The sequence below is a fragment of the Melanerpes formicivorus genome, unplaced genomic scaffold (assembly GCF_026170545.1).
Source record: "Melanerpes formicivorus ecotype bairdi unplaced genomic scaffold, bMelFor1.0.p_v2 SCAF_165, whole genome shotgun sequence".
NCBI classification, from domain to species: domain Eukaryota; kingdom Metazoa; phylum Chordata; class Aves; order Piciformes; family Picidae; genus Melanerpes; species Melanerpes formicivorus.
The window spans coordinates 554730-582645 of record NW_027142517.1 but is presented as its reverse complement, the minus strand read 5'-3'; the positions used below and the strand labels follow the sequence as shown (position 1 = coordinate 582645).

The 27916-nt window shown below is 44.5% G+C and overlaps 3 protein-coding genes across 8 annotated transcripts in view; 1 reads left to right on the top strand and 2 right to left on the bottom strand.

Annotated features, from left to right (window-relative positions):
• WRNIP1 (WRN helicase interacting protein 1) overlaps window positions 1-2727 on the top strand; it is a 29764-nt gene extending 27037 nt beyond the window's left edge. The window contains exons 8-9 of one of the 4 annotated variants that reach the window (XR_010991226.1): window positions 37-238; window positions 1037-1101. Coding sequence is in view for 1 of the 4 variants with exons in the window: in XM_068169148.1 (XP_068025249.1) it covers window positions 1037-1108 (72 nt within the window). In the remaining 3 variants the exon portion in view is untranslated. Of the gene's footprint in view, window positions 1-15; window positions 239-1036 lie in introns of those variants that run through there. The other 3 variants (XR_010991225.1, XR_010991227.1, XM_068169148.1) reach the window with 3 other exon arrangements.
• LOC137457300 (leukocyte elastase inhibitor-like) lies at window positions 692-10324 on the bottom strand. Of its 2 annotated transcripts, none has more exons than XM_068169152.1 (7): window positions 10221-10324; window positions 8598-8773; window positions 6553-6690; window positions 5617-5734; window positions 4887-5029; window positions 3616-3783; window positions 692-2847 (listed from the first exon to the last, which is right to left on the bottom strand). In XM_068169152.1, the coding sequence occupies exons 2-7, from the start codon at window positions 8763-8765 to the stop codon at window positions 2446-2448; spliced, it is 1137 nt and encodes a 378-aa protein (XP_068025253.1). In that variant the 5' UTR covers window positions 8766-8773; window positions 10221-10324; the 3' UTR covers window positions 692-2445. The 2 variants fall into 2 exon arrangements, with proteins under 2 accessions (XP_068025253.1, XP_068025255.1); XM_068169154.1 differs by lacking the exon at window positions 10221-10324 and adding an exon at window positions 9278-9446.
• A 2081-nt stretch (window positions 10325-12405) lies between these two features.
• Window positions 12406-25379, bottom strand: LOC137457299 (serpin B6-like). 2 transcript variants are annotated; one of them, XM_068169151.1, is made up of 8 exons: window positions 25337-25379; window positions 21787-21886; window positions 21217-21394; window positions 20039-20176; window positions 18864-18981; window positions 18509-18651; window positions 17738-17905; window positions 12406-13694 (listed from the first exon to the last, which is right to left on the bottom strand). In XM_068169151.1, the coding sequence occupies exons 3-8, from the start codon at window positions 21382-21384 to the stop codon at window positions 13290-13292; spliced, it is 1140 nt and encodes a 379-aa protein (XP_068025252.1). In that variant the 5' UTR covers window positions 21385-21394; window positions 21787-21886; window positions 25337-25379; the 3' UTR covers window positions 12406-13289. The 2 variants fall into 2 exon arrangements, with proteins under 2 accessions (XP_068025252.1, XP_068025251.1); XM_068169150.1 differs by lacking the exon at window positions 25337-25379 and adding an exon at window positions 25122-25305.
• Window positions 25380-27916: the final 2537 nt, after the last annotated feature.

Below are 27916 nucleotides of genomic sequence, written 5' to 3'. Positions count from 1 at the left end.
TGTTCTTCCTCACAGAAGTTCCTCTGTTCTTCACAGGAGGATGATTTAGCAGGGTAGGAGCTGCTACTCCACATTTTTGTCAGCCCTTTCAAGACATGTAGAAGAATGGAAACATAAGGGTCTGTGTGTATATTGTCTGCACAACCAATCAACATGTGTTTTAATTCTTAAGACACAGAGAATTGAGGTCAATAGTTAAATGCCCCATGATTTGCAAGCTGACCCAGTCAATGGAATGGTAAGCTCCAAGACATTTTTCTGTCTTATGGGTGTGCAAGAGGTTGGTGTGCTTCCTTTTGCACCTGGCAGTTAGAAGTGCTGGGCTAATGCAATCTGAGGTATTTTTGCAATCTTCTTTTCTTCTACTAGCCAAAAGACTGAGATCACCTCACCAGGTATTTTTAATTCTGCTGCCTACTAGGACTTCAGCCGAATTTACTACAAAGTTTTACACATGGAAAACCTCAGACTATAGTTTCTTTCCTGTGGGTGACAAATCTTTTAAAGCTCCATCTACAAAATTTGACATGATACTTCATTTTATAAGGTACTGAGATATTCAGGGAAAAAGGATAAGGGATTTATTCTCCACTCTCTCCTGCTGGTGATGAGGCCATGCCTGTTCATTGGCTAAACTGGATTGGGCCCAACACTGATCAGTTTAACCCAATATTTACTAACAAACACTGAAGACAGTAATAAAAATGTGTTTATTTTGCTTTGCTGGATTTGGTATTTGGAAGACATAAAACATTGCTATTTGGGTCAGATATTGGAGAACATTCCTGGGGCATGCTTATGCAGTATGCTAGGCAAAGGATTTAGCAATGAAGATACCAGAAAAGTGTAAAGACTGGTTTAGAATTCCTAGTAAGACATTTCAGATTCTTATTCTTGGTAATGTCAGCTTTTATGTATTGCAAGAAATGGAAACTTGAGGTTGTGTCATTTCATATAAACCACGATGATCTTTGAGGTCTCTTCCAACCTTAGTGATACTGAATACTGAATATTACTCTCTCTTTGTGCCTTCTAGGTGCTGGCAGCTGGGGTCACTGCACTTACAGGGAAGCTGATGGTTCATACCATCACCTCTTCCACTGAGTAAATTGGTTTTCAGTATTTTCACCTGCTCTGAACAAGGCCAAGGACTTCATACAGCTGATCACACTTGCTGCACCTGTGTTTTTTCTCTGAAGCTAGCCTTCAGGTAGACAGTTGTTTTTGTGTTCTGAAATACTAAATTGTGTACAGAAATTTCCATTTTGACCATAAGTTAAAGACTTTTATTTGTTGCCAAAAGACAAAAGTATGATACAGCTTGCAATTAATAGGAATTGTTTTGCCCTACTTAGAACTGAGGTTGTACAGGTAAAAGTTAGAGTATCCAAGATATACAGGATGCAAACAAACAAGCTCCAGAGATAAACTGAGAACATTACCAGTATGTAATTTCAGTGGCTCCCAGGCATAAGGCAGTTGTGTAGTATAACAGGTTTGTGTATAAAGAGGTAGTGGATGTCAGCTCAGTAAATGCTGAATCCTTGTACATAAAAAGACACATAGGGTATTTGCTGCAGATTGTACACAGTCATTCTCTGGGAAGCTGGAGTATTTTTTTAGGCTCTCCAAGGTTTTGGCCAGAATGCCACGCTAAAATCTTCTGATCATGCAGAAAGGCACCCATGAGCTTCAAGCTCCTAAGACCTCTAAAGCCCTGACATATTTTCCTATTTTCAGTAACTAAACCAGCATTATATATGAAACATATATATATATAAAACAGATTATACATTTTAAAAATCTTTCAACATATCACATGATTATTATGTATGTCTTCTCCTCCTCATTCAAAAGCTGAGTTGCAAGTTTTCTGGCTAATGCTTAGAAGGAGATACTTTTGTTTAAATAGCTTAATCCTTTGTCTATTAATAGATGTCTCCAAACAAACGGGTTCTGACCTTCTATTTAACAACAGAACTGGGTAAACTCAGCTGTTCAGGAACATGCCTTTTGGTGCCCAGAAGTACTTTATTACATTATCTTTGAAAAACAAGACTTCAGTGGAGGAAGAGCTTTGCAAGAACAGCCTAGTACACATGCATAAAGAATGACTGGGTTATTACAAGTTATTACAACAAGGGACTGTGTCAGCACAGAGAAACCCCTGCAAGGATGCATACCTGGTGATCCTCTGCTTTAAAAGACAAAAGTCACTTCCAAGAGTATTTCTAGACCACTTTGAAAATATTTCTTCTGCCTGAAGTTAAGATTTTTCTAATTACTAATGATTATGTCAATCTCAAGAAATACAATTAAATTACTCCCCAGTTTCTCTGGGATTGATCAAATAGGAAAGGTAGAATCAAGACAGGAGCATTAATTTTCTACAGGAGTGAAACTTGGACTACAGCAGGAACTGATCTGCAAATGCTAAATTCCCTTTCATGGAGAAGTACACCTGCCAAAGAACAGTATGCTTTGCGTTGGGTTGTGGCGAATAAAGAAAAGGAAAGGATGGTCAGCATTGAAATGCTCTTCCAGAACCATGCAGAGCATAGCAATGCCAGCAGTAGCAGCTGCAGCTTCTGTGCCTTCCTCATTCACTTCTACGAAAGCCTTGTGGACAATTTTAGAGATAAAGAGGTCACGTGCCCCTGACATTCCTGACAAGTCAGCCTTGCCACTGTCAAATAAATCCAACAAGCCCATAGTGGCTAAATCCGATTCAAGGTCGTAGCTTTCTTCTAGCTTGAACTTGGGCAAACGCACGTGAACATCAGTGGAATATAGATGCTCTGGACATGTCCATTCCTGGAGCTTCTCTAAGGTAAGCTGCTTTTCCAGCTAGAATTAAGAAGACAAGAGATCATTACACATTACTCCATTTTCAGTAACATTTACAAGGCACTATACAAATAAGACCATGCCCATATTGTAGACAGCTCCATGAAGTTGAAACAAATGCCATTCAAATTTAGTGGAGTCAGTGCAGGTTTTACATTACAAACCAATGCAAACATTTTGCTTCTTGCTGCAGCATACAGAAGGGAAACTGATAGGAACTGAACTTAGTCATTCTTTCAAGTAACAGAAGTCTCTCAAAGACATTGAAGACTCATAGAATGGTTTGGGTTGGAAGGGACCTCCAAAGGTTGTCTAGTTCAACCTCTCTGCAATGAGCAGGGACATCCTCCATTAGATCAAGTTGCCCAGAGCTCCATTGAAAAGCTGGTGTGTTCCTGGTCATTTAATGGAAAACAGTCTCACTACCTTGAGGCTAAGAAAATAAAGACTCTGAAAGGTAATAAAAGTTATGTAATTAAAAAAAACTAAGCAAGGCAAATTAATTCCTATAGTTAGCTTTGTTTTCACAGTCTTCTTTATGGTTCAGTCCAGCAAGCAAAAGGACACACAAATGCAAGCTACAAAACTGAACACAGCTTCTCTTTCTGGTGCAGCACATGCATGTATTCTTTACTGAAGTGGTAACAGACCATTGTCTAAAATTATGCTTGATAGATACAAGGCTCTCAGAACATGGATTTGCTAAAGCTTTAATTTTGAAGGCCTACACCTATCCATTAATTAAATGCATTAACTTAGGTGGGTCACCTTTTGCAGTCCAGTGGAGTCATCTTCAATGTCATCAGGTAACAGGATGATCATACTAAGTTCTTCTTGCTCGTAAGGCAGCTCTAGAACGCGGATCTTCACTTCAGGGATGTACGTGAAGCGGAATTTGTTTTTCTGATACATCATTTTCACTGTCTTTCTTTCATTCTGGATGGATGGATGAAAGGTACCAAAAGTAACAGTTGAGAAGATAGTAATTTAAAAAACTTTTAGGAAAAAAGTAAGGTGACAATTGCATAACTGAAAAAAAAACTTCCTCCGTTGTATCAGGCAATTATAAAGCTGCCTTCATCGGTAATAACAGTACAGTACCACAGTATAACTAAGGTTGGAAGAGACCTCGAGGATCATCGAGTCCAACCCATCACCACAGACCTCATGACTAAACCATGGCACCAAGTGCCACGTCCAATCCCCTCTTGAACACCTCCAGGGATGGTGACTCCACCACCTCCCTGGGCAGCACATTCCAATGACGAATGAGTCGCTCGGTGAAGAACTTTCTCCTCACCTCGAGTCTAAACCTCCCCTGGCGCAGCTTGAGACTGTGTCCCCTTGTTCTGGTGCTGGTTGCCTGGGAGAAGAGACCAACCCCTTCTTGGCTACAAACACCTTTCAGGTAGTTGTAGAGGGCAATAAGGTCTCCCCTGAGCCTCCTCTTCTCCAGGCTAAACAATCCCAGCTCACTCAGCCTCTCCTCACAGGGCTTGTGCTCAAGGCCTCTCCCCAGCCTTGTTGCCCTTCCCTGGACACGTTCAAGTGTTTCGATGTCCTTCTTAAACTGAGGGGCCCAGAACTGGACACAGGACTCAAGGTGCGGCCTAACCAGTGCAGAGTACAGGGGCACAATGACTTCCCTGCTGCTGCTGGCCACACTATTCCTAATGCAGGCCAGGATGCCATTGGCCTTCTTGGCCACCTGGGCACACTGCTGCCTTCATCAGTAATAACAGGTTCTTCTGATGACTTAATGAGTTGCTGTTAGATTTGGTTCTCCTTTGGCTTCTATAGCACAACCCTCACAAAACCTGAAAAATTTATTCAAGACACTGTACCTTTGTATTGTTCTAGCCTGAAAGATGACAATGTTTAAAGTCAAAAGGGGTCAACTCTGTGCAGCATACAGATGCCTGTATAGAGTACCCTGTAATTTTTAATTGTTATTTTAGCTGTAAGCAAAACTTCACTTTAGCACCTATACTATGTGATCTTTTCATTTAATGTACACTACCAAGACATCTCTATCTTACCTTACTCAAACGAAATGGCATGTCAGTGGTGTCAGCATCTCGAAATTTCTCTGCCCAGTTCCCTTTGAAATAAATAGCATTCACCAGTACTAGCTTGGTCATACTATCAACTGAGCCTTCAGACAGCAGATCAGGGATTTTACCTTCAGAAGAGGCAGAAAAAAAAGTCAAAACTAAATCTTGTAGTAAGTTGATAGCATATAAAACATACACAAAGAAACTGATGCTGCAGAAATACTGTAGCTATAGAACCCTAGGTCAGTAACGAAGTGCACTTCAGTACCTGTCTCTTCACCAAGCTTTTCACACTATTAGAAACTTTTGCTATCATTTGATTAAAGTGTAATCTTTTTAGCTTGACCTGTCATGTATGACTTATCATACAAGAACTAGGAAACAGTCACACTTAGGACTACTCAATTTAGAACTATGTATATATATATATATACACACACTATGGACTCAGATTGGCTAAAACAAATTCTTAAGAGCATAAATCTGTGCTTAGCCCTCTCTCTTGCACTTGTCAGCCTGAACACAAAACAGCTAAAAGAGTCTCTGGACTTAGGGAACTGTTTAAGTGTCTTGCTTAAGTACTTTCCGCTTCTATCAGTGCATCAACTGAGTATCACAGGGAAAAGTCAAATTGTTCTAAAGGCAGCAGTGAATAAACCCTATTCCTGCTCTCAAAGTGTGAAACACTGCCAGTTAATTAGCCAAAATGGTTTACCTTCAGTTTTCTCCTTTACCCACTGGTTAATTTCTTTCCTGGCTTCATCAGAAGCCTGAACAAAATCAACTGGAGCCAAGTCAGCGCCATATAATTTCTGAGTATTAGTCAGGAAATCCTAGATTTTGGAACGATAAGAAGCACTCTTATTGCATGCAGATAAGAAAGTATCTCTTTATGATGTAGATAAGGTGCCCATCAAACAGATTATTACCTACTCTAAGGTGGGGCTCTAACAGAGCATTGCTTGGGGCGTTTCTGAGGTTACTGGGTTTTTTTCTGTCTCAGAATAAGCCTCAGAGGACATCTGCCACGTATACACCTGATGGAGTGCTTTCCGCAGGTGTGGCAATAGTTACCTGTCATGCTACCGAAACAGGCTCAAGCAGAGCTAGGATAAAACAAAACTCTCCAAAAGAGCTGAAGAGGGATTAAAATAGCAACCTAGGTACACTTTATACAAGGGTGTAACTCCCCAGTGAAGAGGCCTGTTGTTCAGCCATGTTGGGCATCCCCTCCCAAACCAATGCAGTGTTTGCAGGAATATTTAAATAATGTGGTGCTAGACCAATGGAAGCCCTAAAAAACCCTGATTGCAACAGACACAGCTGGTTGCATCCTAAAAAGCTGGTTGCAACAGAGTGGGCTGTTACAACAGTTACTGTAAACTAAGAACACAGACAAGAAATTTTTCTCTTGAGGCCAAGAGCAGCAGAGTGAAACAAGCAATGAAAATCTTTTACTGTGTTCACGGCTCTTAGGTGAGAGGCACAGATGCCTACACATCTGGAAACAACTGTGCATGTTTACAAAGTAACACTGACTGGCCAGTAACACTTAGAAATATGCCTAGAAATATTTCTACTTTATAAATACTCAAGACACTGCACTTTCCTACCAGGCTTCACCACACCATCACGATCTGCACCAACGTACGGGCAAAAAGCTGTAGGTCTTCTCTCCAAAAAGCCGATTGGCAAGCCGTAAGAGGTAGGGAGCATTGCTTCTGTTCACATCCATAGTCAGACTCTGAAATCTTGAATGAACATCTTCAACTTTGTCAAAATGAAGTGTCTGAAATAAAAGAAGCAAATTAGCTGCCGCTAATACTGTCTTAAAAGACCATACAGTATACCTATAAGGTAGGTCTGATCCAGCAGGTAGGAAGGTTGAAGAAAGAGAAGAGTCTGGAAGCTGCTCAGAGACTTCTGTAAGCCTCAAAGAATGAATGACACTGTTTCCTAGTGCTATACTGCCTGTGTCAATCTCTTATATTAACTCCTGGTTCATACCTACACACAGCTGAAGCCATTGATCATAACCCCAAGTCCTGTTCGTAACCCCAAGTCCTGTTCATGATTTCCTCCTGTGGGCTTCTGGGCACACAGGCTCATTCTCAGTTGGGGAAACAAAAGAGACAAGCCCACAGAAACACTCAGGCTGTCTTGCTTCCCCACTTAGGCCAAAGGTAACTTGAGGTTTCTCTTTTCAGAGCATAAAATCAAAACCAGCACAGGTGAGGCCTTAAGAAATCTTAGAAAATTATCTTTTACAGTTTTATGGAAGTAGAACTGCTTAGATACATTAAAACACAGCATCATCTTAAAAGTCAAATGCATTACTGCAGTTTCTCTTTCCCAAAGGCAAACTGGCTGGTCAAGGCTCACAGATGCAAGAGCCAGACCTCACAGGCAGGGAACAGTAAACCAATCAGGGATATTCACATGCAAACTGAAGTCATGCATTTCTCAGCAGGGAAGTGCTGTGAAACACCCACTGGATTAAAAGGAAGATCCTCAGTTTATCTCACTAGTGTTTTTGGTCAGGACTTTGTGCACATATTAATGCACATCTGAACAAACACATCATGGAGCAAAACCAAACTTAAAATAGTACTACAATCACGGAAACAGAATCCTATATGCTTGCAAACAGCCTTGGACAGTCAACAATCACTGCCTTCTTCATTAATTATGTTGTCCCAAGTAAAGCACTATGGTATGAATACATGGATTATTGAAGGTGACTGTGTTGAAATACTCCCCCATCCTCCCTGCTCCCCAGGTTCCTTTCGCATGATTTCTGCTGTCAGTAGGTTTATCCTGGGTGGGGCTGTCAGTCTGATTACATGAAATTTATGTTCCAGGTCTGTTTGTACAAGTAGTGAGAAAATAATTTTATTGTCTTATTCAGTAAGCACAAGATCAGCCAACAGCTCCTTCTAAAGTCCAGGATACAAAGGTGAAATTATTCGTAGGCAAATCTATGCTGATGACTGCAGTGGGAAGTCTCACACACCTTTCTGCACTAGCAGGCATTAACCTAGCAAAAGGAAACTGTAAAAGTGACCAAGGCCCCTTCAGACAGGAGGCTTCAGGGAGAGACTGGTCTACACCACTTGTGCAATTTAGAATGAGGATTTCTAAACTGTGCTACCTAACTACCTAAGGCTATGGTGAAAATAAGCACCTGGGCTCAGCTCCTTCGAGATATCCCAAGTGCCTAGCTGTAACTAAGATACAAATACTTAGTAGCATCATCATGGATTATCACAGTGGTTATGCTTTAAAGATGAAACTAAAGATTACTACCGTGTTCCTTACAGAAATGCACAGCATTATTAGCAATAAGCATGCCATTGGTGGCCTGGTATTACAAAACAAGAGTTCCTTGTCAGAATGTCTCACGGAAACTACTAAAGCTTTGGCTGCTGGAAACTCCCATCATTTTCAATGGGAGATTGATGCATCAATTAAATTAGCTGCCTACTTAAAGAATTAACATGTGAAATAAAATGAGAAACAATGGCCATCACAAATATGGGAAGAAGGCCCTGGAGCAGAGCAGGCAAAAGGTAACCACACAAAGGCGCCTGAGGAAGCCTCAGTGAGCACGATGGATATCCCCCTTTCATGTTCCCTCTTCTAAAACACAACAACTTTTAATGTGAAAAAGTGAGCTTTAAATTGTTTTTTACTAACCTTCAGCATCTGTGACTCTGTGTTACCTCTGGCCCCTGAAAGGACCATGGCCAGAGCAGCGGAGACACTGAGAGGAGAGAAGAACACATTTCCTGTTGGGTTGGTCTCGTTAAACCTTCTGAAGAGGTCAAGTGCAAACCTGCTGTTGGTGTTAGCCAGGTCCTCCATGGTTATAGCTGAAAAATACATCAGTCAGATAAGGACATCAGGAAACACTCTTAGAAAACATAACCTTGTGTGACTCAGAGTGAAAACTGGATCAATCTGAGTGCAGCTGGGTACAGAAACAGCAAGAATTTCATTGCCAGTGCATTTTCTTCAAATAGGAGAACCAGTCACACTGAAAAAGTTTTTTTTCCCCACATAAATTGTATCTCTCAACCTTCCCCACCACACTAACTCTAAATACGTTGGTTTTTAAAAATGCCTTTCCTTCTAACTTGAAATTGGAGATATGTGTGCTGACAGAGTTGCAAGTTGAAGTCTTTGCGTCTCACAGACCAGCACACCCCACATCCCAGAGTGCTTCAGAACGGCTTTCCCCTCCACTTTTCTACTTGACTCCTCCACAGAGAACACTGACAGTAACTGCTGAGAGAGATGCAGACACCTTTCAACAAGCTGCCTGTCCTCACACCACAGGTGTCAGTCTCCTGACAAAGACTGAGGTGGACCATTACCTTCAGCACTACTGTCTCACCAGCCTGCAAAGTTGTGGCATGCTGCACCTCGATATAAACAACAGTCCCAGCCAGGCTGAGCAGCCCTAAATGCAGGGGCAGAGCCTGGGGTCTTGTTAGCCGAAGGTGAGGTACCGGCCAGCAAGGCTGAGATGAGGAGCACAGCAGATAGAGCTTTAGGGCTGATGCTGCACCCAGAGCAGTGATTCCTTTGGGAGAGATGCTCCTGGGAGGCCCCTGGAGTGGGAGGGAAGGTGAGAGGGCTGGGTCAGGTATAAAATCCCACCCAAAGGCTGATAGCAGCACTGCTTGATGATGCAAAGCTTTCCTGCTTGCCCAGCTCTGATTCCCGCTTCTCTTTTGATTGCCTGCAAAAGGACTTCTGGATTTGATGGTTTCTGGTTCCTTTCCTCAAGCAGCTGGATTTGTGCATCTGCCACCAGGAACCACACCAGCAGCCCAGGAAGTTACAACTGCTGTCCTAAGCCAGCTGCACGGAGGAGTCTGCATCAAATATTTCTACAGAGACTTCCTACAGCAACGGCAAAGTAACGTTATCTGCTGCCACTGCCGTTTAGGTGAACGCCCCACACCTTTGCACTGTGCCAAGAAACAAACCATAAATCCCCAACAAACCCAATCGAAAAGAGAAAAAGCAAAAACCGACACCGCCTCAAACGTCTGCTTTTACTTTCGGTTACTAAAGCCACACCACTTTGCAAGCGCTGCGTCGTGAAAAGCCAATCTACAGCCCCCGCCCCATGGCTACCGGCAGGGCCCCGCCGCAGACCTCGCCGCCGCGGCAGCGGGAGGGCACAGGCAGCAGAGGAAAAATTCCCATTTTCGTCCCGTTATCCCACCGGTCACGTAGAAGGACCCCGAGGACACAGGCTGTCCTGACCTCATCCGGCCCAGTTTAGCCGAGGGCCGCGGCTCTGCCTACCTGCCTGCCCGGTGCTGAGCGATGCGATGCGCTGCGGTGCGGTGCGCTGTTAAACGGTCCGGTCCTGAGCAGTGCGGGGCAGAGCCGCGCGTAAGGCAAGGCCCTACCGGGGCGGGACTCGGGGCGGGCCACGGGGCGGGGGCACCAGGGGCACCGGGGGCACCGGGAGAGGCATGAATCTACCGGCGGACGAAAGCGAGCGCCCCGAAACACCTCCTGCAAGATCTATGCTGGTTTAGGAGGATTTGCCCCGGAGACGCCCAAAGCTGCGCGGCTATTTCCCCATCGCGCTGCTCTGCTTGCCCTCAATGTGTAGATCACAGTTCTCTTTACTTTTATAGTATGAGGAGATTAAGAGCACCGAGGGCTCTCTCTGGTTCCACCCAGTAACTTTTTCTCCACTAAACGGACACGCCACGCACACTGCCTGCTCATGCTTTGGATGCATAGCACTACCCCTTCACCTGCAGTTAAAGGTGATTAAACTGTTCCCCTTCTTCCAGTCGTGCTTTTGTTGTCTTCACCCGAGGCAGCATGAGGCAGATTAGGACCCTCTGAACAATCGCCACTGAGCCGTGATTCAGAGTTGTGCTGTCTATAAGAAACAAACACCTGGCTCAGGACCCCTCTGCTGCAAGTCCTTTCTAAGGCCAATCCCAAACTCCCCAGGAACCCAGGTAAGCATCCCAGGTTTGCAGTATTCAGAAATCCCACATTTACCAATGAAGAGTATCAAATGTAACACCTATCTACAAGAAAGGAGGATCTGGGAAACTATAGACCTGTCAGTCTGACCTTGGTACCAGGGAAAGTGATGGAGCAGGTATCTCAAGCACCATTATATGACGTACAGACACCAACCAGAGGATCAGGCCCAGGCAGCATGGGTTTATGAAGGGAGGTCCTGCCTGACCAACCTGATCTCCTACGACAGGATGACCCAACTGTTGGATGAGGGAAAGGCTGTGGATATTGTCTACCTAGACTTACTTTCTAAAAGCCTTTGACACTGTTTCCCACAGAATTCTTGTGGACAAACTGGCTGCTCACGGCTTGGATGAGCACACACTCTGCTGGATAAAGCACTGGCTGGGCAAACAGGCCCAAAGAGTGGTGGTCAGTGGAGTTAAATCCAGCCGGCAGCCAGTCACAAGTGATGTTCCTCAGGGCTCAGTGTTGGGACCACTTCTGTTTAACATCCTTATTGATGATCTTGATGAAGACATAGAGTGTGTCATCAGTGAGTTTGCAGATGATATGAAGTTAGGTGAAAGTATTGATCTGCACAAGGGCAGGGAGGCTCTACAGATGGACTTGGATAGACTGGATGGATGGGCTAACATTAACAGAATGAACTTCAACAAGGCCAGATGATAGGTCCTGCACTTGGGTCACAACAACCCCAAGCAACGCTACAGGATTGGGGAAGTGTGGCTGGCGAGCTGTCTGTCAGAAAGGGACCTGGGGATTCTAATCCACAAACAACTGAACATAAGCAAGCTGTGTGGCCAGGTGGCCAAGAAAGCCAATGGCATCCTGGCTTGTATCAGAAATGCTGTGTCCAGCAGGTGTAGGGAGGTGATTGTCCCCTTGTACTCAGCACTGGTGAGGCCGCACCTTGAGTATTGTGTCCAGTTTGGGGCACCTCAATACAAGAGAGATATTGAGGTGCTAGAGCCAGCGCAGAAGAGGGCAAGGAAGCTGCCAAAGGGCCTGAAGAATAAATCGTATGAAGAGCGACTGAAGGAGCTGGGGCTGGTTAGCTTGGAAAGGAGGAAGCCGAGGGCAGACCTCATTGCTCTCTACAACTGCCTGAAAGGACATTGTGGAGAGGCTGGTGCTGGTCTCTTCTCACAGGTAATTAGTGAGAGAACAAGAGGGAATGGCCTCAAACTGTGACTGGGTAGGTTTAGACTGGGCATTAGGAAAAATTTTTCACATCAAGAGTGGTCAGACAATGGAATGTGCTGCCCAGGGAGGTGGCTGAGTCACCAACCCTGGATGTGTTTAAATGTCATTTGGATGTGGTGCTTGGGGATATGGTTTAGGGGTGAACCTTGTAGAGAGTAGGGCTAGTGGTCTTTTCCAATGTTTCTGTGATTCCATGATTATGTGAATTCCCACAAAGCTCCACACAGCCTGGCAGTACTCCATTAGGAAATAATCTTCACACTACAAATGTATCTTAAATGCATCATTTGTGGTTTAATAAAAGGAAACATGCCCCACACCACTCTCAGTTCTTTATTTCAGAAACAGAAAGAACAGAACAAATCATACCACTCTAGTAGGAAAGATAATTCAGCTGTCTTTGGTACTATTCAGTTAAACTGAAGTGCTCAGAAACTATGAACGGGAAAAATACAAGCATTAAAACTTTGCCATTTAAATATTGCATAGGCACCATATGCTTTTCCATTACATTCTTTGTTAAAGGGCTAGAACTAGGTGAGAGGTAATAAACCTCAGTCTCCCCTGGTGATAAAACAATGCTGCTCACCCCAGGAATTCCCTGCAAGGACATCTGGTGCAAAGACACATTTTATTCCTGTTCTTGCACAAGTGCTTGTCCAGTTATTATCCACAAAATCCCTGCCTGCTCAGGATGCTTAGCAATACTTAGAACAGGCTCACAGAGATTCCTTCCATCTCTAGGGAATGTATCAAGTCATTAAATGTATCAGTGTGGAAGAAAAAGGGATGAGAAGGGAAAAGGGTGGAGGGGAGCTAAAGATGCGCCTCAGCCTTCTTGGAAACAGAATTTAAGTCTTCACTACATGGTGGCCACAAAAAGAGAACTTGCAAAGGGAACTGCAGTAAGAGATTAAACCTTCACAGAGCAGGTGGAGTGTTTCTCATGTCAGCAGGGAGCGAAAGACTCTGCACCCAGGGCAAGAATTGTTCTAAATGGCGGTTGCTGGTTATGTGTAAGTAGCTTGGTTATTCTGATACGAGCCTGAACTGAAGACCCCAGAAATGGATTCAGGCACAGCGGGAAGAGACAGTGCAAAAGCAATAGCCCTATTTTAAAGGAGGAAGTTACTGTGTAAGGGTGGCTCTGCTGTCCTTTTAGGGAGAGCAAAATCTGCCACAGAACAAAATGCTTGAGGTTTTGTTGTGCCGGATGAAGAAGAGGAAGGGATGATTGGCGTTGAAATCCGGAATGATCATTGCGCAGCGCATAGTCATCACTGCTGCCGTGGCAGCTGCTGCTTCAGTGCCTTCTTCATTGACTTCCACGAAAGACTTGTGAACCACTTTGGAGAGCACCAGCTCATTCCCAGCTGAGATTCCTGAGAAATCTGCCTTCCCTAAGTTAAATGCATCTGTCATTCCCATGCTGCTCAGAAGGGGTTTCAGATCATAACCTTCTTCCAGTTTAAATCTGGGTAAAGACACCTTCACCTGTGTACAGTCCATCATTTCTGGGTTGATCCAGTCTATCAGCATCTCATATGTAAGTTCTCTTTCCAGCTAAAGAAAACCCAAAGTTTGCATAATTAAAATGAGAAGAGAGTCAGTTTTACACAGCCAAAAATAGGGACTCCTTTACATAGTGCATAAAATGCATCTTTCTTTCAGGGTTTAGAGTGTCTCAAGCCAAAAGTGCAACTTACACTTCTCAGTGCAGACCGGTCCCAGCTGAGACCTATCCCATATGCCTTTTGGTATATACAGCAGGGATCAGTCCCTTCCATGTAAAGTTTGCTTTAATAAAACATGTTAATTGGGTTTTTATTTACATTTTTATGTATAGGAAGCAAAAGCAAAGAACTGACAACAAGGTCATAAAGAAAGTGAACCCAGCTCTCCTGTCTCTTAACCAAAGGATTCTCCTTCAGGCTGAAAGGCCAATAAACATAGTCTGCTCAATAACACCCTTTGCAGTCACAATGCCCTTACTGATAAATTCCTTGTCCAGAGCAGAAAATGACCAAAACATGTATCTCCTCAACAAAAAAAAAAAAAAGATTCTATAGGCCATTCTTTTTTCAGTCACAGAATCACACAATGTTAGGGGTCATAAGGGGCCTTGAAAGGTTATGAAGTCCAACACCCCTGCCAGAGCAGGATCACCTAGAACAGGTCACACAGGAATGCATCCAGGCAGGTTTTAGAAGTCTCCAGAGAAGGAGACTCCACAACCTCTCTGAGCAGCCTGTTCCAGTGTTCTGTCACCCTCAGTGGAAAAGTTTTTCCTTACATTCACATGGCACCTCCTATAGTCTCCCAACACTCTGGCTCTGGTCTCCCAATACTCACCCTTCATGCATTTATAAACATAAATGAGATTCCCTCTCAGTCTCCTCCAAGCTAAAGAGCCCCAGCTCCCTCAGCCTCTCCTCATAGTGGAGAAGTTCCACTCCCTGAATCATCTTTGTGGCTCTGTGCCGGACTCTCAAGCAGTTCCCTGTCCTTGAACCGGACACAATATTCCAGATGTGGCCTCAACAGGACAGAGTAGACAGGGAGGAGAACCTCTCTTGACCTACTGACAACAGCCCTTCTAATACCCCCCAGGATGTCATTCATGGCCAGGCACATTGCTGGCTCATATTCAGCCACTTGTGAGAACCCTCAGGTCCCTTTCTGCTAGACAGATTTCCAGCCATGCTTCCCCAAGCCTGTAGCATTGCTTGGGGTTGTTGTGGCCCAAATGTCTACCAGGACCCTCAGATCCCTTTCCCCCACACAGCTCTCCAACAGGTCAGTCCCCAGCCTGTACTGATACATGAGGCTGATCTTCCCCAGATGCAATACTCTACAATTGTCCTTGTATTTCATTAAATCTCTCCCCACCCAACTCTCCAGCCTGTCTAGGTCTCAATGAATGGCAACACAGCCTTCAGGTGTGTCAGCCACTCCACCCAGTTTTGTGTCATCAGCAAACTTGCTGACAGTGCACTCTCTTCCCTCATCGAGGCTGTTGATGAATAGATTGAATAGTACTGATCCCAGTACTGACCCCTGAGGGACTCCACTAGATACAGACCTCCAACTAGACTCTGTCCCATTGACCACAACTCTCTGACTTCTTTCCTTCAACCAGTTCACAATCCACCTTACTGCCCGATCATCTAGACCACACTGCCTCAGTTTAGCTGCAAGGGTGCTGTGGGAGATGGTGTCAAATGCTTTCCCAAGATCAAGATAAACCACATCTACTGCTCTACCATCCACCTACTTATGTCCTCATAAAAGGTTATCAGGTTGATTATACATGACCTCCCCTTGGTAAAACCACGCTGACTGCTCCCAGTGACTTTCTTATCCTTGATATGCCTAGAGATAGCACCAAGAATAAGTTGCTTCATCACCTTTCCAAGGATCAAGGTGAGGCTGACCAGTCTATAGTTACCCAGGTCCTCCCTCTTGCCTTTTCTGAAGACTGGAGTGATATTTGCTTTCCTCCAGTCCTCAGGCACCTCTCCTGTTTCCCATGACTTAAAGATGATGGAAAGCGACCTAGCAGTGCTTCTGCCAGCTCCCCCAGCACCCATGGGTGAATATTATCTGGACTCATGGATTTATAGATGTCCAGATTGCCTAACTGGACCCTAAACCAGTCCTTATCAACTAAGGCAAACTCCTCCTTTATCCTGACTTGCTCAGGGACCTTAGGGGTCTGGGGCTCCTGTGGACAGCCTCCAGCAGTATAGACAAAGAAGGCATTCAGTAGCCCTGCCTTCATGTCCTGTCACCAGGGCACCCACCATGGGCAATTGCTTGAAAAGGCCAACATTCACCCTCCTGAAGTCCAGGGTTGTGATCCTGCTTGGCATTCTGTTTCTGCTGCACAAAATCCTGACCTCCACCATCTCATGGTCGCTGCAGCCAGGGCTGCCTTTAACCTTCACCACTTCAACCAGACCCCCCCTTGTTAGTAAGGATAAGATCCAGCAGCTCTTATAGTTGGCTCATCCACCATTTGCATCAAGAAGTTATCATCAATGCACTGGAGGAACCCCCTGATCTGTAAATAGCTGGCTGAGTAGGTCTTCTAGCAAATATCTGGGTAGTTTACATGCCCCATGAGAACCAGAGCCTGTAATTGTGAGGCTGCTATCAGCTGCCTGTAAAAGGCCTTATCAACTTCCCTGTCCTGATCAGGCAACTTTTAATAGAAACCCACAAAAGTATCCCCCATGCTAGCCTGCCACTTAATTCACACCCCCTCTAACTCTCAACTCACCCACCCCTGGACAGAACTCAGCACATTCTAGTTGCACTCTCATGTAAAGGGCAACTCCACCATCTTGCCTTGTTGACCTGTCTTTTCCAAAAAGGCCATAGCCCCCCATGACTACATTCCAGCCATGAGAGCTGTCCCACCATGTCTAACTGCCACCAGATCATAACCCCTTGACCGCACACAGGTTTCTAACTCCCCCTGTTTGTTCCCCATTCTGCAAGTGTTGGTGTGCAGGCATTTCAGGAAGCGAGCTGAGCACACCTATGCCACCCAGGGGGAAGGAGGCCTTCTGGTCTTCGTTAATTCTACAACGCTGCCCCACTGGTGCAAACCCAGCTACAACCCCATCCCCCTTGGAATCTAGTTTAAAGCTCTATGAATGAACCCTGCCCAAGTTGCAACCATAGCTGTTCCTGCCCGTGACTAACCCCACAAACCGCCATGGCATGCCCAGATGACTCACCAGGACCCCTCCTGTTGGACCTTGTTTGGTGAGGTGCTCCTGAGGCATTTAAGTAGCCCGCTGAGACTACAGCTCCACCCACGCCGCACCCACCTCTCGCAAGGGCGGCTGCCTTGGTGAGGGGGTCACTCTGCTCACCACATGTATCCTGGCTTGGGGAAGAAACCACCCTGTCCACTGAGCACTGCTGCTCTGCCAAAGAGCCATGGGAAATGTTAGGCTCCAGACACTGATCTTGGAGGTTGATCTCTGTGATCTGAGAGTGTTGCCCAGTGACCAGACAAGAGGTAATAGTCCCTAACTTGAACTCAGGAACTTCTATCTAAACCTAAGGAGGAACTTTTTTATGTTGAGAGGGACGGAGCACTGAACAGGCTGCCCAGAGAGGTGGTGGAGTCTTCTTCTCTGGACTCATTCAAAACCCACCTGGATGCCACCCTGTGCAACCTGCTCTAGGTGAACTTTCTCAGGCAGAGGGGGTCAGACTAGATGATCTTGAGGTCCCTTCCAAACCCTATTATTCTGTGATTCTGATTCCCTATGAGCCTGTTTCCAGGTGGTGGGCCAGAGAACAGATCTATGGAACAAGCTGCCTCTCACCACATATGGTGCTCACTGTAACTACAGCTAACCTTTGCTCCTGAAGAGGATCAAGTCCTCTTCTTGAGTCTCTGGCTAAGAGGGGAACATACAACTTGGCCAGTAATGACACAAGACACGCCAGTCACTTAGGGCAGGGAGGTATGGGACACTTCAGATGGTGCTGAGCATGAGTAAAATAATACACTGGAGCAGAACCACAGGTCAGCATGTGCTATCAAGCTTTGTACCCTGGCAGAGACATTCAGCTCAAAAACTTACACGTTCCAAGCCAGTGGATCCATCCTGAATTGCATCAGGGAGAAGGATGATCATGCTGAGTTCATTACCAACATAAGGGAGCTCAAGGATTTTGGTTTGGAAGTCACCAATATAGGTCATGTTAAATCTGTCCTTCATTGTCATCATCTGCACAGGTTTGGTCTCATTCTAAAAACGGAGATATCAAGAGTTAGTGCTGTGTCAGTATGCTGGTCTCAAAATGTGAATTTTGACTCTAGGCAAATTAAACTAAGTACAACTAAATACACCAGAGCACAGCCCCACCACTGTCTTCGTACAGAAGAAGGATCCCCAAGATTTAGATTTATTAATGTGGAAATGTCTGCCAAGTTTCCTTTAAGGCAAGGAGGCCAGGACAAATATTTGCTCTCCTAAAAACTAGTGACAAGCTTTAAACAGAGCTAGTAAGAAGCAGGGCGTGTGTTTCTTGCTTTAAATGAAGACAAAATAATTTCAGTGGAGAGGTTTTCATTTTTAGCCCATGTGGCTCCAAGTGCTGTAATAAAAAGGTATTAAAGTAAGTTAAAATGATACTAAAAATGCCAAGAAAGTGAGGGCATTATTTTGAATCCTTGAAAGTCACATAGATAGCAAAGAGGGGAAAGGGTTTTTCATTTCAATTAAGGTAGAAGGCATTTCATACAGCCTACCCAAGGCAGCCAAGCTTGAATGATTTTTTTTTTCCTTCAGAGTTCAATGTATTCACTTCAGAGTACTTCAGATTAACACAGTATTGTCAGCACATCATACCTCACTGATGTAAAATGGCATTTCTACTGTTTTCCCCTTGTTGAACTCCTTTTCCCAGTTGCCTTTGAAATAGATGGCATTCACCAACACAAGTCTGGTCTGTGAATCCAGAATCCCCTTTGGCAACAGGTTCTGAATTTTACCTTTATGATGCATACAAAAAAAAGAGGCGTGACAAACTGCTAATTTTATCTGCTCTGTAATTAATACACAGTAATTAAGAGAATTAGGCACCAAACTGAGCGAGAGGTTAGTGTTTGGGGGTTTTAAATTCACCGTATTGTATGCTGAAATAGTTGTCTATTCAAGCCCTAGCTGCCATTGAATACAACAGGGCACTGTGCAAAATACTCACCTTCAGTCTTTTCCTCTACCCAGGCATTTATCTGCTTTGCGGACTCCCCCGAGGCATGCACGAAGTCAGTCTGTTCTAGTCCAGCATGGTAGAGTTTCTGACTCGACTCTATAAATGACTAACATGGACATTCAGAACAGCTTTTCATATTTTACTCTCATTCACCCACAGATGATTCTTAGATACACCAAGAAAATCTGCCCACTTTCCTCTTGCTTCATATAAAGCCATTAAAGTTTTGTCTGACACATTCTCACTAGGTTTTATACCACCCACCACACACCAGCAGTGTGTGCTATTAAGTCAAACAACTGATTCACCAAGCCACACAGTTCTACATAACTGATAAATGATGTGGCTAGTTTAAGGTTGGTTTTTTGGCACCAGTGAGGGAGTGCATGATTTTGTAAGCTTCTTTCGGTATGAATTTTATTGTTGAACCTCTCAGACTAATAGGAAACTTTTCATTCAGAGTGTAAACTAGTTTTTCTTAGGGAAAAAAGTACACACTTTGACTTAAAATATTTAGATCTTTATTATATGGATTGTAGTCAAACTTTGCATCTATGTTATCTACTAGACAAGCATTCTTCATAAAAAGAATCACTGCAAATTACTTCCAGGGGAAAAAAAGTAAATTAAAAATAGACCTTTACCTCATCTTGCTTCTAGGGAAGCATCTACAAGAACATGTGTAACATAATACCTAGTATCCTTGTTTGGATTTTCTGATAAGGAAAATCCTAAGTGTCATGTACTCCTCAGTGTGATGATCTCTGAATTTAACAGTTGAGAGGAAGCACAAAATACTGCCCCACGCTTAAAAGCAACACCAACACTCTTTTAACATATTTACACACAATCAGCAGAAGAAAGATATGTCAACCATTTGTCCCACAGCCAAAAGTATTAATTTATCCTGGAAGTCTGAAGAGTCTGATGAATTTCATAGTGCTTGGCACCAGAGGAGCATTCAAATCCTAAGTTATCTAAACGGGAGTTTCTTCACTGAATTCAGGTACCAGGCTCTGGCATAATCTACTGCATTGGTAGGTCTCAGCCTATCACATTTGGAAAGTGCTTCCCAAAGCCTGCTGTGAGTCCTTTGACTTCCAAAGGAAATAGGCAGCAAGTAGATTATAGTAAAAAATGCCACAAATTCAATGGTTACTCACTGAGAGAAACTGAAATGTCTTTTCTCCATAAAGGCGGTTAGCAGTTCTCAGTATGTATTTGGTGTTGGGATTGTTAATTACAGGAAGGAGTGATTGATAGTTATTGTGAGCATCCTCAGCTTTGTCCAGAGAAAGCACCTGTAGAAGACAAACACCTGAGCAAGAGTCCATGCCTTCTCGAAATATGCTTGCTTCAGCACTTTGTTTTTTTCTCTAATGAGTTTTAAAAATGTGACTTAGAGCCCAAAGGTTTTTCATCACACCTCCCATCTGGAGACAAACATATGTGATACACCCAGGCAGATGTTTTACAAGTAACAAATAAGGGATAAGAGAGACAGCAGCACTGAGTTTTCCTCACTCAAGTTGAACACTGGAGAATCACAGGATGGTTGAGATTGGAAGGGATCCCTGGAGGTTATCTGGTACAATCCCCTTTTCCAAGCATGGCCACACCCAGGACCCTGTCCAGACAGCTTTTGAATCTCCATGTATGGCAACAATATAATGATGTCATTTTGGAGAGCCTTTTAGAGATGTGTTTATACCCCTTTTCCACTTGGCAGAAGAGGCAAACATCATGACAAATGACTGAGTGTGCATTTACTGCTGTCAATTGTGCATGTAAAGATATGTCAAGTGGTATTTGTCGCCTGAGTAAGTTTAAAAACACCCCAACCAAACCAACTAAATGCAGCTCAATTCTGATGTGCACACAAGGTGGGTTTTTTCACTTTTTTTGTTTTTTAATATATGTGCCTGGCTATGTTTTCAAAGCATGTGTAGTGTGATATTAAGCCCAAAGAAGACGGAAGAAACTATTTTGTATAGCTATAGATTCAATTAATCAAACCTACAAAAACACACCAAAAAAAACCCAACCAAGTACCTCTTGTAGGAAGATCTCTCCATCTCAGAAAAACCAACAAAACCAAACCAAATCAAACCAGAAAGCCCAACCAACAAAAAATACAGGAACCTCTTTCACAGGAAAGAAATTGCCCCTGTAAAACTAATAAAACCAGTACTGCTTATATATGTGCTGAAGGAAGACCTCTGCTCTCCAAGACCAGAATGGCTGTAGTAGTTGAGCAGTAGTTCAGGCCACAGACTGTAACTCAAATTTGTGGCTCATATGGTCCTGTCAAATTCAATATATTAAGTTTACTCAGATGTACCTTTGCTATTTGTGCTTCGGTGTTACCTTTGGAACCCAGCAAAACCATAGACAAAGCAGAAGAAATACTAAAAGGAGAAAAGAAGAGATTCTGCTTGCTGTTGTTCTCACACAGCTTTCTTAAGAGGTCAAGTGCAAAAGTGGTATTTGCTTTGCAGAGGCTGTCCATGGTTCAGAGCCTGGAAGACAAAGACACAAAACAAGAATGGCTCAGATATATTTGAATACAAAACAGTAAATTACTTCTGCTTTTACATTTTCCAATATAAACTAGGCAGCAAATATTGTAATTAGGTTGAAAACTTATTAACTGACTGAAAAGCCAGTTTGGTGAAACCCCATACTAGCCACTTTTTAGGGATTTAATGTTTCTGTTTTGTGTTTCAATCCCATACCTATAGCAAAGGCAGCAGCTTTCACTGATGACATTAGACGCTACACGGACTAAAAAGATGTTGCATCTTTTGAGATGATCAGATAGAACAATATTTTATGACTTCACAATTATTTGCCTTTATAGGCAAATCAGAGCAAAAAAAGGCATCAGAATGGAAGAATTATCAATGCTTACCTTCCCTAACTCTGTGTATCTTCAGTATTACCTTCAGCTTACTTAGATGTATGCACGCCGTGTTTTAAAGCTGACAATCTGGTAGAAGTCAGCAGAATGACTTGACATAAGAGATTAAAAAAGGGATAAAAAAGAAAGAAGTTATTTAGTCAGCAGGACAGGTTACTGTAATTTCCTCCTGTAGTACAAAGGAGGAAAAAAAAAGTATCAAAGTCCAGAAACATACACAATAAAACAGCTTATAGACAAGCCTATAGGACTGCCCACTTCAATGTGTGTAACTGGATCCCTGCCATACTCTACAGACATCAATTGCATAGGTTAACTAACCTGAGATCAAACCACACAGCTATAAAAGGAACAATAAATACTAAAAAGATGAGTTAACTAGAGATGAGTAACTTTCACCAGACATGGTAAGCTGCTAGTAAGTTTTGTTCCTTCCTTAAGGCAGGGCCTTGATATATTACTTGGAAAAAAACACCACCTAATTCATACTGATTCATTATCTGAAACAAAAAGGTGGGATACACAAGTTTCTGCACGCATGATGTTTCACCTAAGAAAATTAATAGAACAGAATAGAGTAGACCAGGTTGGAAGAGACCTTTGAGATCACTGCAAGTCTATGAGAGGCTCAGATGAAAACGCTTCCCTTTACTGGCTTGCTCGAATGCTTGAAGGTGGTGAGGATCCACTCTATGTGGCCAGGAGGCTGGTGAGGTTTGCAAGTGAAGATATAGGTCAGTATTTGCAGTGTTTCATGTTGAAATACAGTGTTGAATGAAGATCTGCCATGCTTCGGGTTTCCAAAAACTGGTATTTGAGAAAAAACAACCCCAAAACTGCTGTGTGCAAAAAAAAGGTGTAAAATGCTGAACTGCTTCACATCCTGTCTGTTTGTTTGAATAGAATAGAATAGACCAGACCAGGTTGGAAGAGACCTTCATGATCGTCGTGTCCAACCTATTATCCAACCCACCTAATCAATTAAACCATGGCACCAAGCACCCCATTAAGTCTACTCCTGAACACCTCCAATGATGGTGACTCCACCACCTCCCTGGGCAGCCCATTCCAATGGGCAATCACTCTCTCTGTGTAGAACTTCCTCCCAACATCCAGCCTAAACCTCCCCTGACGCAGCCTGAGACTGTGTCCTCTTGTTCTGGTGCTGGTTGCCTGGGAGAAGAGACCAACCTCTGCCTGTCTACAACCCCCCTTCAGGTAGTTGTAGAGAGCAAGAAGGTCACCCCTGAGTCTTCTCTTCTCCAGGCTAAGCAACACCAGCTCCTTCAGTCTTTCCTCATAGGGCTTGTGCTCCAAACCCCTCACCAACTTTGTTGCCCTTCTCTGGACACATTCCAGCAAGTCAACATCCTTCCTAAACTGAGGGGCCCAGAACTGGACACAGGACTCGAGGTGTGGCCTAACCAGTGCAGTGTACAGGGGCAGAATGACCTCCCTGCTCCTGCTGGCCACACTGTTCTTGATGCAGGCCAGGATGCCATTGGCCCTCTTGCCTGCCTGGACACACTGCAGGCTCATGTTCATTCTACCATTGACCAGTACCCCCAGGTCCCTCTCTGCATTAATGCATTGCTAGTAGCTTTTCTGGACTTTTCTCCTATTTCTTTTATCCCGTACCTGGTATATGGGGGGGGAGGGGAGGGAGTGTTGTAAAAGCAATCTCAGATGGAACAGTCTTCCAGTTCTGCTCTGGACAACCTGACCTAATGGAGGGTGTCCCTGCCCATGGCAGGAAGGTTGGAACTAAATGATCCTTGGGGTCCATTCAAACCCTGACAATTCTGTGAAATATCAACTACATGCCTTTTACAGAAGTAGGTGGCACTTAGCATATTCATCTCTTGTTGGCTAGACTGACTAGAATTTTCCTACAGTACTAAGGATTTTTGACCTGGAGGTCAAAGTGAACATGACTAGTGACAGCAGCAAGTAGTTATTATCTAGTAAGTTTTTGTAGGGCTTCCATGACAGGCAAGAATTTACAGGGGGAAGGGAAAAAAAAAAATAAAAGAAAAAAAATTATTTTCTTGTCTGAAAATCAATGCATTTAACTAAATTGTAAGTAATATTTCAGCAGATAGGACACAAAGCTAGGAGTCCTATCCATCCAGTTATAAATGCTTTCTCTGCAGCTCAGGAATAACAACGTAACTACTGATGGGAATGGTGTTAGAACTGTTCTGGAGACAACAGGCAATGTGCACACTTTAAGGAACAAAGCCCATATGCTACAAGCACATTATTTGTCAGCCAGTTGTGAAATGTTTCCTGCACAACCCTCAATGATCAGAGATAGCAACTCGTTCCTCACTCTGGGATCCCCATAGGTTCTGGAGGCGACAGGTGAGGAGATTTCTGGATGCCCTCACCCTGTGCATTCCTACCACTATGAATTTGAAGCACGTATTGCCATTAGTAGATAGCTGTTCGTTAGTGCAGTCTTTATGGACAGAATGGCTGTTACCTAGACTAAACATCAGATACACACTGCGGTGCCTCTCCCAGCTACTGGTTGCGACACGGGGGAAGCCGGGGACGGCTTTCCAGCAGCTTACTGCCCAAGAGACACATCACACCCAAACTGTCACGTAGATCGCCGCCCAGTATTTGCGGAAGCATCCCTGCCTGTGCCCCGAAGAAGTGACAGGACGACTGTTTTCAGCACAGCCAGAGGCAGAACTCAAGCGATGAACACTGGCCGTGTCCATCTCCACAGGGAAAGCTGTGCCTGTAGCTCAGACATCCCTTCTCCCATCCTCTGAACCAATGGCAGCGTTCTTGAGGAAAAGAGGTTAATTTAGGATCGGGAGAGGTGGGAGTGATGTTAAAACACCGTGAGTGTGAGAGCACTGGTAGCTCCGGGTAACGGCTGCTCAGCAGCTGGCGGTGACGCAGCGCCGCCACTGCCCCCCGCCGCCGGCTCTCGGCCCTGTGTGCTTCAGCAGGAACGGAGAGGGGCAAGGAAGAGACCCGCCAAGGGCTGACCCTGCTCCAGCCAGTCAGGCTCGGGAGCCCAAGGGTCTGGCACTGCCCTAGGCGAGAAGCTTCTCCGCCCCCTCACAGGACATAGCACCATAAACAACGTTAAACTGCAGCATTCCCGTGGTGCCCCCCTCGCTGCTACGCATCAAAAATGTTCCCTACGCACTACTGAGACTCCTGTTGACAAGAAGCAGAAACTATGTCAAGGAAGAGGAAAAAAAGTATCAAAAGCACGGTTATACAGCCTTTCGTTCTTTAAAAACATCAGCGCAAGCTTGCAGGGGAAAAAGAGACCTCCGGGGCAGCTGAGCTGTTGCACTCACCCCTCCGTGCGCCGCGCACCGTTCCGGCCGGAGCTTTTCCCTTTCCCCGGAAGGATTGCAAGGCTGCGAGAAAGGGCGGAGGCTCGGCCCCTCCTCAGCCGCGCCCCGATCTTTGACCGGCAACTGCGGCGCTTCCCCGAGGGCCGCCATAGGAGGGGAAGCGCTGCAGCCCCTCTGGACAAAATGGCCGCTACCCACCGCCGACCAGCCCTTACCTTAGTTTGCCCTCCCTCTGTCTCCACAGACCTTGCCTCGCCGGTGATTTTCGGATTCTGCCTCCCTCTCGTGGCAGAGCCGATAGAGAACACCCCCAGACCGTGGAGATTCTTTTGTTGTTGTTACTAACAATTTTTGCAGCGAGGGTTGTTGTGAAAAAGGTGAACTGTTGTGTCGGAGGCCATAGGGGCTGCCCCCCTGCGCGCATACCTGAGGGCCTGAATTAGGCCAATAGCCCTTACAGAGGTGTACTTACTTGTGAGAGGAAGGAAGGGGATGGCCGCAGGCCTTGGATAGGGAAGCTCTGCGTCCAGTTGTCATGCAAGGACCTCTTAACGGGCTAAACTGGAGCCCCGTGTAACTGTTGCAGGCTGGGATTAAGTGCAAAGACTACACCTGGATCCGGGCTCTAATCATGAAGGTGAGGAGCGGGACTGTGTCAGCACACACTGGTACGTGCTGCTGTGCGAGGAAGGGATAGAAATGCCATAGCTGACAGTGGTTAGGACAGGGATCTGAATGACAGCCAGAATTGCTTGGTGGATGCAAGGCACCCAGCATCCCCTTGTCATTGTCGTGGTTGTCCCTCGGGGTAGCAAGGAGGCACAGGATGACCTGTACCCCAAGTCCTGAGGTGATGTAGAGCTCAGGACACGAGGGAAGAACAGTCTCATAAAAAGTTAAAACAAGGTTTTCTTCAGTGGTGAGGGACCCTGTCAACAGTTTATGAGGACAATGGAGGATCAAGTATAAAGGGAATGTTCTGGTAGAATAAAATCATAGCAGAAAAGCAGAACTAATGTTTGCATTACCGCCTGCTGCGAAACAGCTCATGGAGATCCCCATCAGGAAAACAGATTCTCTGTAATGCATAGGTGCAGGAGATTATGGAGAAAATTAGCAACAAGCATTCAGAAGGACAAATTACTAATTACTGAGGAGACCAAAACATAGCCCAAGATCAAAGAATAGCAATCTCATTTAAAGCCACCTTCCAAGTAATTATAAGATGATTAATACAATGTCATTTAAAAAAATTATTTCAGAGATAAGAGGCAATTACAATCTCATGAGTCTATACAGGGCAAATGAATAGGATAGGTTTAGTGGGCATAGGGATAATCATGGTGTATTGGAGGAGTGTCAGTAACATTTTGTAAAAGGAAGTCCTAAATCCTGGCTCTGCTGGAGTTTTTTGAAGGCATGATAAAGCCTGGAAGTAAGAATGTTGAGCCACTACAGTATATTCAGATTACCATAAAAAGAGTATTTTGTGAGGCTTCTCACCAAAGACTGAGCATCCATGGGACTACACAGATAGGTCTTGTTTGTTTAAACTGGAAACCGAGAGTAGGAGAGTGATTATTACTATTCAGAAATTAGGTGTTGATGCTGTAATGGACAGCTGCACGACAAACCCACCCAATAGTAGCCAAAAAGGCAAATGCAATTTTAAGAGCTGCAAAGAAAGGAATGAGGAACCAAAGAGAATATATTAAGAGTGCTACTATATAAAACTATTGGCTCAATTCTCTCTGCAGCTTTGGCCTCCCCAGCCTCAGAAATGCTGGAGTATAAAAGATACTGAGATGGGTGATGAGGATGACCAGAGATACAGAGAAGTGTTGTTCAGAGGAAAACCAAACCAATAGTGATGCCAACAAGACCGTCTTAAAGTGTGTATTTCCAGCTGCGGAACTGCTGGTGCTAAGGGTCATAATAGATTTGAAAGCCAAGTCTGCAAATTCATGAAAGAATGGTAGCTTATCAGGGTCTATTAAGTGGACAGACTGTCTGATTCAGGAAGTCCCTGTGCTGCTGCTTGGTGAACAGAGCAGATTCTAGAGATGCATTGCTATGCAGTGCACCTTGGTTCCCTAACTGTTGCCCACTGTTTTCTGTAGTGCTGTGTAGGCCTTTGGGGACATCAGCTGATGGTGCATCTGGGAAGCTTAACCTCCTCATTTCAGTCATGGTCAGGCCTAACTTTCAGTGTCACAATGATCCATCAAGGCAGCCTTGTGGCTTTTGAGGAGGCGCTCTCTTCTGAAAGACACCAATATCAGGGCATGCGCTTACCCACTATTCACATTGTCTATTTCACATTAATTTTGCTATTGCTGGATTTTTGGGGACAGTTTGTCCTGGATATCAGTGCTTATGGTTTTAAGGAACTCGAGCTTGCTTGACAGCTCTTGCCAGCTGTTGTTTTGCTAATGGAGGAATAAGCTGCTACCTGTTAGCTGCTCTCTTCCAACTGCTTAGGTGCAGTCTCCCCCTCCATGGCACATACCGTGCCCTCTGTGCATGAGACATTGAGACTGTGTCACTGACTCATGGTGACTTGTCATAAGGTTGGTCAGGTGGCATTCCTTGATGTGATGTTTTCTCACTCAAACTGAAACATGGCCTGCTAGGAAGGACACCTGGGAAAGAATTTGGTAGCCAGTGGCCACAGGATAAGAAAAGTTGGGTTTTGGGCATAGACTGAAGAGGCAGTGGAGGGAAATACCTGAAGGATCTGATTAAGCGATTTTCCTACAACTCAGAAAATCAGTGAGTTGATAAAATGAAGGTGG